Source organism: Eucyclogobius newberryi, unplaced genomic scaffold, assembly GCF_026437365.1.
Source record: "Eucyclogobius newberryi isolate DKJ021-1_F unplaced genomic scaffold, fEucNew1.0.hap1 SCAF_19, whole genome shotgun sequence".
Classification (NCBI taxonomy): Eukaryota; Metazoa; Chordata; class Actinopteri; order Gobiiformes; family Gobiidae; genus Eucyclogobius; species Eucyclogobius newberryi.
In genome coordinates, this window is record NW_027315823.1 from 13,391,206 (window position 1) to 13,403,705 (window position 12,500).

At 40.4% G+C, this 12,500-nt stretch overlaps 1 protein-coding gene across 5 annotated transcripts in view; it reads right to left on the reverse strand.

Annotated features, from left to right (window-relative positions):
• dock3 (dedicator of cytokinesis 3) overlaps window positions 1–12,500 on the reverse strand; it is a 189,485-nt gene that overhangs the window by 169 nt on the left and 176,816 nt on the right. For 2 of the 5 annotated variants that reach the window (XM_072451775.1, XM_072451777.1), the window contains 17 exons: window positions 12,090–12,238; window positions 10,730–10,816; window positions 10,188–10,292; window positions 9,666–9,807; window positions 8,918–9,084; window positions 8,760–8,846; window positions 7,933–8,112; window positions 7,578–7,661; window positions 7,394–7,510; window positions 6,430–6,530; window positions 5,351–5,492; window positions 4,837–4,918; window positions 4,636–4,754; window positions 3,883–3,970; window positions 3,695–3,814; window positions 1,716–1,807; window positions 1–576 (listed from right to left, as the gene is read on the reverse strand). The exon at window positions 1–576 is cut by the window's left edge and continues 169 nt beyond it. In XM_072451775.1, coding sequence (XP_072307876.1) covers window positions 1–576; window positions 1,716–1,807; window positions 3,695–3,814; window positions 3,883–3,970; window positions 4,636–4,754; window positions 4,837–4,918; window positions 5,351–5,492; window positions 6,430–6,530; window positions 7,394–7,510; window positions 7,578–7,661; window positions 7,933–8,112; window positions 8,760–8,846; window positions 8,918–9,084; window positions 9,666–9,807; window positions 10,188–10,292; window positions 10,730–10,816; window positions 12,090–12,238 — 2,438 coding nt within the window. Of the gene's footprint in view, window positions 577–1,715; window positions 1,808–3,694; window positions 3,815–3,882; window positions 3,971–4,635; window positions 4,755–4,836; window positions 4,919–5,350; window positions 5,493–6,429; window positions 6,549–7,393; window positions 7,511–7,577; window positions 7,662–7,932; window positions 8,113–8,759; window positions 8,847–8,917; window positions 9,085–9,665; window positions 9,808–10,187; window positions 10,293–10,729; window positions 10,817–12,089; window positions 12,239–12,500 lie in introns of all 5 variants that reach the window. The other 3 variants (XM_072451774.1, XM_072451773.1, XM_072451776.1) reach the window with 2 other exon arrangements.

Sequence of the window (12,500 nt, forward strand, 5' to 3'; positions counted from 1 at the left end):
CGGCTGCGAGATCTTGCGTGGCATTGGGCGGGGCGCGGGCGAAGGCTGCGTGTTTAGGGCGTCCTCTTCGGGTATACATCCCTCCCTGACGTAGGGTTTGGGCGGGAGCGCGGGGGGCTCGTGGAGACTGTAGAGCGGGGGATTGTGGGGGATGTAGTGCGGGAAATGCTGCTGCTGGTAGTAAATATGCTGAGGCGGATGGAGGATGTCTTGCCCGACCACACCGGGGGCGATGATCTGAATCCCAGGCTGGAGAGGAGTCGCCGTTCCTGGGGCGGAGAGGCTGCGACAAGGCTGCTGTTTATCGCCGTCCAAGACCGCAGGTTCGGAGGCGCTGTACCTGACCGGCTGGTAGGGCGAGTCCAAGTCCTCCTGGTCCGTGGTCCAGGCCTGGCTGCTGGGAGCGGAGTCCAGAGTGTCCGTGCGGCCGGCGGAAGGGTCCGAGGAGGTGCCGCCGAAGTTGCTCTCGCTCAGGGACGACACTCCGGAGCTGGCGCTGCCCGACAGGGTGGAGTTACTGCCATCCAGGACGGACTGCGGACTGGTGGGCGAGGCAGGTATAGGGTGCAGGGGAGACTGTGGAGAGAGGAGAGGTTAGGTCAGGTTAGTGAAGCTTTTGTTTTCAGATTATGTTACGTTTATGTCCAATGCTGTTGGAACAATACGTTTAGACATGAACAGGCGGGGAATGGCGAGTAGAGACGGGGTTAAGTATCAGGGTATGCTCTTTAGGTTATCACTAAACGCTAAAGACGGTGATGGAGTATTCCAGAAATTGTAGTAAAATTGTAAAAAACAATAAATGGCAACACATTCTACAGAACCTTCAGTAGCCCACCAGTCTTGCATCTTTGGCCACTTTCATACATAAGCAAGGTGGGTGAGATGTCTTGTCTATTCATGGATTTCAGGCGCATCTATTTTTTTCCCCCTTAAAACACTTGTGCCAAGACCCGGTAAGCAAACCTGCCCCAAAGCCTGAACCTTAACCAAATGATCTGTATCTAAACCTAACACTAATCTTGACCCTAACCATAACCTGACTGTGAAAAAAATACTGTGTGTCATCAAAAATACACATATGCAAACATTGCCACCAATACAAAGTGCTGTGTGTGTGGCATAACTGGGTGAAAAATGGAGCTTCTCAGGCACTAATAATGAATTAGATGAATTAATAACATATTGCATTCTATTCGAAAGGTGTTGAAAATGAAATGTGTTTATTTTCTGATATCACAAACGAAAAACCAAATAAGAGGCTTGTGTTAAGAAAGCGAAAAGAAAAATGAACTCTTAACTATAATGCGATGTCAACAGTGAAGACATGTCTGCTGGAACGTCTGCCACCTGCTTGTCTCCATGGAGATCTTATGTCTTTACCTGACATTTTCCACAGAACGACATTACAACTGTCTTTTCTCCATGGACACAAGCAAGGGGATGCTACTTACAGGTCAGATCTGAGGAGAGGGGTCCACAATAACAGTAAGAAAGCGTGTTTTTGAGCAGTAAAAACACATTGCCGTAACGTTTTAACAAATAAGACAAAACTACCAAATCAAAAGGGCATTTTAGTCACACCTGACACACAGTTGCCCCCATAATACATTTAAAACGACACACAGAAGACTCAACGTGGTAGAGTTAAGTGCGTACATCCACTCACAGACAGAGAGACGAGGCAGAGGAGGAGGAGAGGAAGAGCAGGGTACCTTTCTTAAGGAGCGCGCGGGGAGAGCTGGAGGGAGCTCGCTGCTCTGGTGATGGTGGTGGAAAGCGTCAAAGTGCATCGACAGGTGTTGGCCTACAGGGGGAGACACAGCAGGACTGACTGAGAGCGCGCCGCAGAGTAGAGCAGAAGAGTGAGGGAGGTGGAGAGAGGGGACAGAGGGAGGTGGAGAGAGGGGACAGAGGGAGGTGGAGAGAGGGGACAGAGGGAGGTGGAGAGAGGGGACAGAGGAAGGGGGTGAGGAGCACAGGGGCACGCGACCTTTCAAACGTGGTGCCGCTAAAATGCTAAAAGGTTATCAAACCAATGGAGCTTTTAAAAGGACACATATTCTACATTATTTGTGTTTTCATTGGCCTAGACTCCATTCTCCATTCATGACTTCATATCAGCCAGGCGTTTCCCACGTAAGGAATTGAGTTAGAGCTGCATCTACTGGCAGCAGAGGGAATTACATAGAGGAGAAAAACAAAGCTAGCTTTCCTAGGCTCAAAACATGTCTGGTGATGATTTATCGATTTCAAAACAGCTCTAGAAATCTCAGAGCTATGATGTCATAAAGCTGGAATATGTGTTTTCTGAGGCTCAGAGGGAAGAGGACTTACTCAGCAAGATTCTTCAGACGAGAGAATGAAACTACAAATCCAACTGTGTTTTTGATGAGGGAACAATGTAAATTTAGCATAGAAATGGTCAATTTTGCATAACAAGTGCCATTTAAAATTGCAAGTACTCGAGTTAGGGAGTGATCGAAGACAATGTTTGTGAAATTGAGACATCTTTTTTCAATCTGAATGACTGAACTGAGAAGCAAGGAATTTAAACTGTCTTATGATGAATTGGCCTTGCCCTAAGGGAGGAGTCTTTGTTATACAATGGCCCAGTTTTGAGTCGTTCTCAGGACCCTGGAGCGTCTTCATTACAACTGTTTGACTACTACATATGGGGTCGTTTGTAACCTATTGTTCTCTACTGCTTTTTCACAAACTGCTAAGTGACCGATTGGCCTTTGACTCACTTGTCAATGTCAACGTTTATTTATGAAGCACACTTACAATTTTAAAAGCTCAAAGTGCTGTACAGAAAAGTGCAATAATACATAAGGGACACATAAAATACAATCAATTACAAATATACATACAGTTAATAAAAAAATAATGACTCTTGTGTCAAAAGAGAAACGGTAGGTTTTTAACACTTGATCTCTGCTATGGCCTGGGCTAATTTACCTCAGAGCAGGACAGATTTTTAGTTTTTCTGTCCCGTCCATTAACATTTAAAGTAACTTCCGGCTGGCAGTCGAAACGTGTCGATTTCAATAACATTGCCCATTTTGAAACATTTTATACTTGAGTTAAGGGTCATTCAAAAGTGCAGACACGACAGTGAGCTAAATGTACAAATGTGAAACATTTCCCAACAGTTAATGGGGCTGTTTACATTGTTTTGGCCTATACATTTCTATGGAAGTGTTTCATGCTCACAACAAAGACAGCAATAGCACTCAATTTATGACATTCGATTCATGTTGCTATGTGCAATATTGACAGAAAGTAATCTCTAGAAAAGCCATCTTAAGTTCATAGAACTCTTTGTTTCAACTTTGCAAGTCCTTCAAAAGAGAAAGAAAAAAGGGGAACGTCTATCTTTAAGAAGGCCATTCAAAAGTTGTGGGTTTGGAAAACAAACTGACAGTGATTCTTCCTGGAATGGTTTAAATAAGAGGTTTATATCGTTTGTCTAACCCGACAGTTTCCTTTTGTCAGTTGGTGGAAAAAAGGGAGAAAACATGACATTGCAGAAGAACTACACTGTAAACTACACTGAGTATCCATGCATTTCACAATGTGCTTCAGTTATGGGCCAGTTCTTAGATGTGTTTGGATTTTGGGACATCTACGCTATCCCACAACCAAATAAATAAAGCACACAAACAAACCAACAAAAAGCATTAGTCGTTACCATGGGGCAGGTTGCGTGGTGGGACGGGCGGAGCCATGACACTGCCTACGTGAGCGGACAGGAAGGGGAGGGGGTCTCTGCTGCCACTGTCCAGACTCCAGCTGCTGGGAGCGGTTAGTACTGAGGATAAGAAGTAGTATAAGTACTTTGTGAAGACAGGAGTGCTCATGCCGTGGTGGGACACTTACCTTTGTCTGCCACAGAGAGGTTGGGGTCACTGCAGGGTTTGCACGGCCCGATCACCTGATGGAACAACGCCCTCTGAAGATTGGTCGGCTGAAACAAATGTGTGAAAAATGTTTTTAAAAATCTCACACAGACAAAATTGCAGTTCTAAAGATGAAATGCATGTATTGAATTGACAAGTCACTGAAATATTGCAAATAAATAAAAAAAAAAAAAAAAAACTTATTTTATATTTTGAACCACATCTTCAAAAGGAGTAAAAGTGGTTGTGATACATTATGTAAGTAAGTAAGTAAGTAAGTAAGTAAGTAAGTAAGTAAGTAAGTAAGTAAGTAAGTAAGTAAAAAAATGTCAACTTATCACTGTAACGTTATTCTTCTTCTTCTTTTGTTTTATGGCGAGTGGCACTCAACATTTAGGTGCATTTCCGTGATCTACTGTTGGCGCCTTACTTGGTGCTATGTCTATACACAGTGCTCACCCAGTCCTTGTTCAGCAGTCTGTGTTACACCTTCACTTAGTATGAGGTGCAATTCTTCCCCTGTGACATCTTTAACTTTGTAACGTTATTGTTACGCAACGATAGCCACTCTTTGACTGGCCCTTTCCTCCCAGACTGGTTTACTTAAGAGGACTTTGGAATGTTTTTTTTTTTATTGGTAGACGGCATTTCCTGTCTGTTCTCTGTGATGTTGAGGTACATGGCTCTGTTACCTGTCCGTTCTCTGTGATGTTGAGGTACATGTCACTGTTACCTGTCCGTTCTCTGTGATGTTGGGGTACATGGCACTGCTGGGTCGATCTCTGGTCGGGGGCAGCAGCATCAGCATCTCTCTGTTGTGTCTGTATTTGTCTGGGAGAGATGGAGAGCCAACTGCAAACACGAAAGATTTAGGATTTACAAAAATTACAATGATAATGGTAAATAAATAGAAAGGACTATTGTGGTGCTTTACTTCTGATGGTGGAAGGGGCGGAGTGTATCATCTGTGGAGGAGCGGAGTGGGTGGAGCTCAGGCTGGAGGAGGAAGGGCTTGCCTGAAACAAATGTTTAATTTTAGAGACTATACAACATTTACTTTGCTTACACAGTAATACAAAGTACACGTTACAAAGTTTTGCTTTTGATTTTGCTCTGAAAAAGTGTTATAGATAAATAAATTATGAAATAAATAATATGAAATAAATACATATTGATTAATTAATCATATTAATGCATATTAAATTGATTAAATAATAAATGTAGAAATAATTTTGATTACAAAAAAACAAAGAATGTATAAATTTGCCTAAGGGATATGGTGCTACATAAAATAATGAATAATAATTAAATGTATTTATACCTTTGGGTTAAATTGTAAAATTGAAAATAGTAAATTATAAACTATGACATCTGAGAGGCATGTAAACAAGGTGAATACATGTGTATTATGCAGGTCATATAGGTGTAGCGCCATAGATAAGTTTCACCTGCATCCTGTAGAAGTCTTCTGGATGTTCTACCACCATCCCATCAGCCAGGATCAGGAGGTTCCCCATGTTCCCTGCCTCACTGGAGGTTTGAGAAGAGAGAGAGGACGAGGAGCGCACCGGGGTCAGAACAGCTATGGGACTTTAGGGGTCAAAAAGTCAAGCAGGTAGGTTGAAGTTGAGAGTAGGGTTTAGTGGTTTTGAAGGAAAGTAAAAGAAGTATAGGAACGAACAGGGGAGCAAAAAAGCAAAATCCAAAACAAAACATCCCAAACATGCATGAGATGGGATGAGAATGGTGGAGGTACATGCAGCAGTTAGGAAGAGGTGTAAAAGAATGGAAAAAAGTAGAAAGAGAAGAAAGAGAAGAAAGAAAGGAAGACGGAAAATGGATTTCAGTCTTGAACAATGGCAATGGAACGTGAAATTAGTACAGACAATATGTTTTAGTTGGACTTGGAAGCAGGTGGCAGCAAGTTGAAGCATAATGTGATGAAAAATGATTCAATTAATTTTTGGTCTTCCTGTAGATTTTAGGTCTCCTGTCCATCAAGCTTCTTCTACACATATATTCTCTCCTCCTCTCTACAAGCCTGGCAAACCATCTGATATTATCAATGAATTATATCCAGACAAAGTCAGTCTGGTACTTCTCCATAAAAGGTCAGATTGTTTTAGCATTTTTTCTCCATTCGTTAAGCAATGGCATTGGATGAGTTTTTTTTTTCTTTTGCATAATAAATAAATGATAAATGACTTTTCCTCAGCCTACAACAATCAATCTTCTCAACACACGGACAGTATCTGACCACAATCATAAACATAATCAATAATACATGTGGGTGTAATCTTCAGTCTATTACTACTTTACTGTAGATGTGTTCTGAGCTCTTACAGGAGCAATCCCTCACAGTGACACTCACAGTTGTTCCACTCAAAATTCCAAATGTTGTGATTTCATCTGCATATGATTGTTATGCGTGTTATGGATTATGTGGGTGAACATGTGATGCTTTCTCAATGATGACAATGTAAATACAACATGGTGATGGACAGTTCTTGTAGAGTCCATGTCAGACCTGTGGCGGTGCATGAGTTTGAAGCTCTCGGGGCTCATGGGGCTGTGTGCGGCCAGGATCCCTCTGTGAGCGTTACCCAGCTTATCCAAACCAGGGAGGCCCTTCAGAGACACAAAGCACTGCCCTGGTTATTCACACAGCCAATATATTCAATGTTTAAAAACCTAAAATTGTAGTTTTGTAGCAATTTCTTTATTGTGACCTAAGTAAAAGGTTTTCAGTGACACTTTAGCTTTAGTGAGTCCACGAGAATGAGATGAGATTTTGACATCATTTTCAATAATTGGTTCAATTCACAATTTTGGATGGGTGATTTTCAATTTATATAATGATGTAAAAGGCTAGAAAAGACTAAATTAAACATTAAACTAAATTATGGATGAAGTAAATGTCAGTGGCTTAAAAAACATGGCCATAAAGAAATGAAACATACTTTGTTAATACTAACAAATGTCTAATTAATTACTTAATTACCAGGTTTTCTTATCTTAAAATGTTCTGTTACTATGAAGTGATTGTACAAAATAAGGTACTAAAATCCAAATGAAGCAAAATGTTGGTTACAATGGAGGTCATTACAATTATCTGGATTAAAAAGAAGAGTTAATACTTGTGTTTGAAGATTAGCGAGTTTACAACAGACTAAATCCTCTCCTCTTAGTTAGTTTTAATTAGTTCCTTTAGCCATTGTACAAATCCTTCAAGGGATAAATCTAAGCCTTGTTTGTGTTTTTGAGGAGTTTTGAGATAAATAGCAATTGTTCAGGGTTTACACAACCTCCAATAGATGTAATAAACTCAAACTATTCAAGCTGAGTGGCGCATACAAGCTACTAAACCATATCTCCAATAGATTTAAATAGTTTTAATTGAGGAAAGATTAAATAACAAACACATGTATCTAGTAGACTTAAAGTAGTGGTAGAAGTCATAGTAACAGCACATGTGTTTTTGAATTACTCACATGGCACAGACTGGTCCTCATCATCTGGAACTGATCGATCAGCTTTTTGTGCAGGGGACGCATTTCAGGGTGCACCAGCTTCTCGTGGACGGCTAAACCAACTCCCAGGATGTGCACCTGAAAACATGATCACGGAGGGTTATGTTTAGAGCGAGAACATCACCTCAAAAGCACTTGGACGTACCTGCTCCTGCATGAGGTCTTTGAGCTGTGTGATCTTCTCCGTGTCCTCAGAGTGAGACGTGATGTAGTCTTTGTCAAAGAAAGCCTTCCAAAGTACACAATATTAAAGGTGGAGCACTACCTGGTGTGACTGATGCTATTGCTTTGTCTGGAATGGTCCGCACTATCGCATTAAACATATCGATCTTGCGTTTATTCAATTAGGCGTAAGTGCAGTTTTCTTGGTATAACAATAATAATCATTTTAAAACTTCAATGGCTCTACGCAGAGACAGAGACAAGCAGGTGGCAGACCCTCTCTCTGAAAAGTGACATAGTGCACCTTTAAATGCAGGACAAAATGAAGGTTCTCTCACCTCCTGGTAGCGTGCGATGCCCCCGTTGACGGCGGCGTCGATGACCCCGTTCAGAGTCATGCTGAGCAGGTTGATGTTGCCCTGCAGCTGCTTGTGCTGGTACTGACTGATCAGAGTACGAAGCTCCTGGTTCTTGTTCTCCACCACACTGACAGCGTTCTCCAGAGGACTCACCTCCAGCTGACAAAATCATAGTTATATTAGTGAAAGCTTTTTCTTTTGTGACAACAGTGACAAAAAGAAAAATATCCTTATTCTTATTCAAAATTTTCAACAAATCAGAACCAGCTACAACTTCTGTTGGATTGGAGCTTTCATTCTGGACCTCTTTAAAGTGCCCCCTACAGGTCGGACTACTCATTGAACTAAAGTGCAGTTGAGATGAATATATTTTGAATTGTGCTAAAAAATTATAAAAATGTTATAAAAAAGAATTGCACATTTTTTAGTTTTATAATTTCACTTCCTGTTTGTAATTGATGACATCACACTAGGAAATTACCCAGCAAACACTGGGCAAAAACTCATCTAATGTCACAATTTTATTAATTTGATGGGAGGTACTTTATTTTGTTGAATTAATGTTTAGAGAGTCAAAAAAGTAGTTTCTTTGCATAAATTATGCATAAACCTTGACTGCAATGAGTATCCCTATTTTCTACAGATTTTTTAATGTTTTCTACACAAATACCTACTCGATTCATGTAGAAGGAATAAATACACCCAATAAAGTCAAAATTAGAAGTCACAGGCACTTTAAATCCCTCTAACCTGGAGCTACTGGTTGAACTGTGTTGTACTTTTGTGATTACATTTTGCACACTCACCAGTTCTCTCTTCTCCACCTCAAACCAGCGTGAGATCCCCGGCAGAGGGTGAGTAAGAATTAAGGTTGTTCTCTCTATCCACAGACTCTGAAATACACACAAAATACTCATTACGGTTTCTGTCCATAAAGTAAAGAACAAACTGTTTTTGGTGGTACCTTGAACTCGTTGTCCTTGTCTTTGGGGGCCTTGTGGAAGGGGCGGTCGTAGCGGAATCGGCGCACGTTGTTGACCCTGTAGAAGCTCTTGATGCGGTCGGGCACTCGCTCCATCTGCAGCACAGTCACGTTCTCTGGGACCGGGGTCACAGCATAGATCTGCAGGTCTGAGCCACGTGTCAAAGAGCCTTCCACACCACCATGTATGTGAATCAAAGCATGGCACTGCAAAACTGTCCGTGACTAACAGGGCGTTGAAATATTCATCTAACCCTAACCCGAGTCTCTAACAAAGATAATACATAAGGATTTTTCAATGTTTTTCTGTCCGTAAAATGGGGACCACCAACTTCCATTCAGTCGAACCGATTGTTTTTCACAGCTACAAGAGATTATATTATTGTTTTTTGGAAGGGTTTAGGGGCAAAAAAACATATCACAGCCATGTTTTCTTCTGGAAAATGTCCCCTAATATAAGAAAAATGTGATTATAGTGCAATTTACCCTATTTGGTAATTTAAAAAATCTCTGGGAAACCTGTTCGAAACTAGTCAAAAAATCTCTGAAAAACAAGTCAATATGTTAGATTTGATTGCAAAAAGTACAATTACAAATAACACTACAGAGACTATTAAAAAGAAATACTATACAATATAAACACATAAGAGGGAGTTTATATACTTTGGTAAGTGCAGGTTTGTTCTCATAGTCCCATTATATTGTTGTTAGCCACATTTTGAAAGGATACACTGAGCGTCACACTGTAGGATGCCCTCATCTGGCTGGTTTGGGTGCTGCATCGCAATGGCCTGTGGAAACTCTCCCAGCATCCTTTGCTGGAACGCCTCCAGTCGCTCGTAGTCATGGCCACGGCACACAAACTCCTTGTTCTGGAGAAGAAAAAAAAGGTTTAGACCTGTTTATTTCCAAATGTTTTCCTTAATCCTGTGTCCAAGCAAAGTTAGAATTTCCCTTGATTGTTGCCTCACAGGTATACAGACTCCTCCTGCATACTTTTAAATCCCATAATCCATCCCACTTAGAAAATGTGAAATACTAATCCCAAAGTGACTAAAAGCATGTTTAAAAGCCAATCTCTATCTCCAATTTAAAATAACAATATAAAAACATATTTCTTTAATAATACAGGCTACATAAAATAGAAAATAACGGTCAAAAACACAAATATTGGGACAATAATAACTGTATGACAAATATCTAATCAATAAACACAAGTTTCGAAAATGAATAGACGTTTATTTGGACTGACCCGAAGAAAGAAGGGGAACTTCCTGCCATAAAATCCAACTCGGAAAAACTCTGGCTCCAGGCGCTGCTGCTCCATGATGTTGTCGTAATACGCTGCCTCCATTTTCTACACCACCACAGGTCAAACGTATTATATATTTATTGTATTATTGTATTCATTTACTAAAAACATATGTCCTTGCGTCTTATTATGAGTCTTATAATACTTGACAATGCTGCGTGCTGGACTGTGTACTCTGGTTTATGTGTACTCTGGTGTATGTGTACTCTGGCGTACGTGTACTCTGGTGTATGTGTACTCTGGTGTACGTGTACTCTGGTGTACGTGTACTCTGGTGTACGTGTACTCCGGTGTACGTGTACTCTGGTGTACGTGTACTCCGGTGTACGTGTACTCTGGTGTACGTGTACTCCGGTGTACGTGTACTCTGGTGTACGTGTACTCTGGTGTACGTGTACTCTGGTGTACGTGTACTCTGGTGTATATGTACTCTGGTGTACGTGTACTCCGGTGTACTTGTACTCTGGTGTACGTGTACTCACCCGTATCCAGCTGAGGCTCTGGTAGTCGTACAGAGACTCGTACTGAAAGGCCAGCTCTCTGCACAGAGGGATGCCAAACTCCCAACACTGCAACAATGACACGTGGATCACAGGTTATTAATGTTCCAATGCACTTAGAAATATGGTCATCTCCTGTACTTTAAACTACTTTTAATTTAATGAAAACTTAACTGAAGAAATGTTCAAATATTATTCAATTTAAGTATACTTGTAAACATATAAAAACGATAACATTATATTTAAAGTAATTGTGTTCATCCATTGTATTTTCTTTGCTTTTTAAGTGGACAATATGTCTATTAATTGTGTAACAAATGGGGTAATGATTAAATAATACTCATGTATGTGGAATGTATTACTTGTACATTCTCATAAAAGAGCAAATAAAATGAAATTAAAAGACCACTGTATCCAAGATGAATGGATTTTGCCCCAAATTGAACTGAACCGAGACTACATGAATATATTACTGTATACAATAACAAATGATATTATTAGGGAAGCAAAACAGACAAGGAGACATTCACATCAATACAAGGGTTATTTTACACTTTGAATATCCAATAGTATGCAGTACGTATGTTGCTTTTACTACTACTACTTTAGAATGCCTACGCTTTGCTACTGTATTTGGTGAATGACACAAATCTCACAAATCCTTATGCACATGGTTATTATCCACAAACATTCATTTAAGACGCGAGCTCAGCTTCAGAACAGCTTTTTCAGACGACTAAGTGAAGCTACAGTGGACCACCAAAGCACAGCCAATCAGAGCGCTGCTTTCAGCTCTTCTTTCTGGGAGTCTAGATTCTTGAAGTGACATAAAATTGTTTATTATTTGATGCAGGCAGCGCGCAGCCGTCTTATTTTTGTCACAAAGTGCTGCTTTTGAAAACCGTATTTTCCGGACTATTGCACCTTTTTTCATAATTTTGGCCGAGGTGCAACTTATACTTGTATACTTATACTCTGGAGTGACTTATATGTGTTATTATTTGTTATTTTCACACTTGCAACCGCATTTTATACGCAACTTATATATATATATATATATATATATATATATATATATATATTTCTTCTCTATTTTGCATTTTTTGTCTGGTTGCGACTTATAGTCCGGAAAATACGGTATTTGAAGCCTTTGGAATCTGACAGAGTTAATTCACACCAAAGGCTTTTCAAGGCATTTTAAGTGGAAAAATGACATATTTACAATTCAGTTGTCGTCGTCTGAAAACGTCCCATTAAACTCTGTACTGTGAGATGCATATCGTGCTAATATGGAGAGATTTAGATATTAATATTAGATATCGTGCCCAGTTTCCCAGCGTACCTTGCCCTTGTTGAAGTAGTGAATGACCTTGCGGCACAGGCCCTCTTTGCGGTGCCACTCGCTCTGGGCCGGGTAGTGCAGGAACTCCCTGAGGGGCCGCTCGTCCCAGTGGAGGAGCTCCCAGTACAAGAGCAGGGTGAAGGCCGCCTCTGCAAACAGCACACGGAGCCACTTAGACCAGCTCAATCTACTGCCATTTTACAAACAAAATCACAACCAATTTTGAGTAAAGGTTTGAGTGTTATCTCATCTCTCAATATTATGTACTATTAACTATTGTAGAATTATGTTTGTACTTCCTTTCAATACATAGAGGAAAACCATAAATACATCATGGTGAATGCAAATGTATATGAACAATAATCCAGTTTAAGAAAAATGGAATTCTACTGAGACGTTATTTAAAAGTTG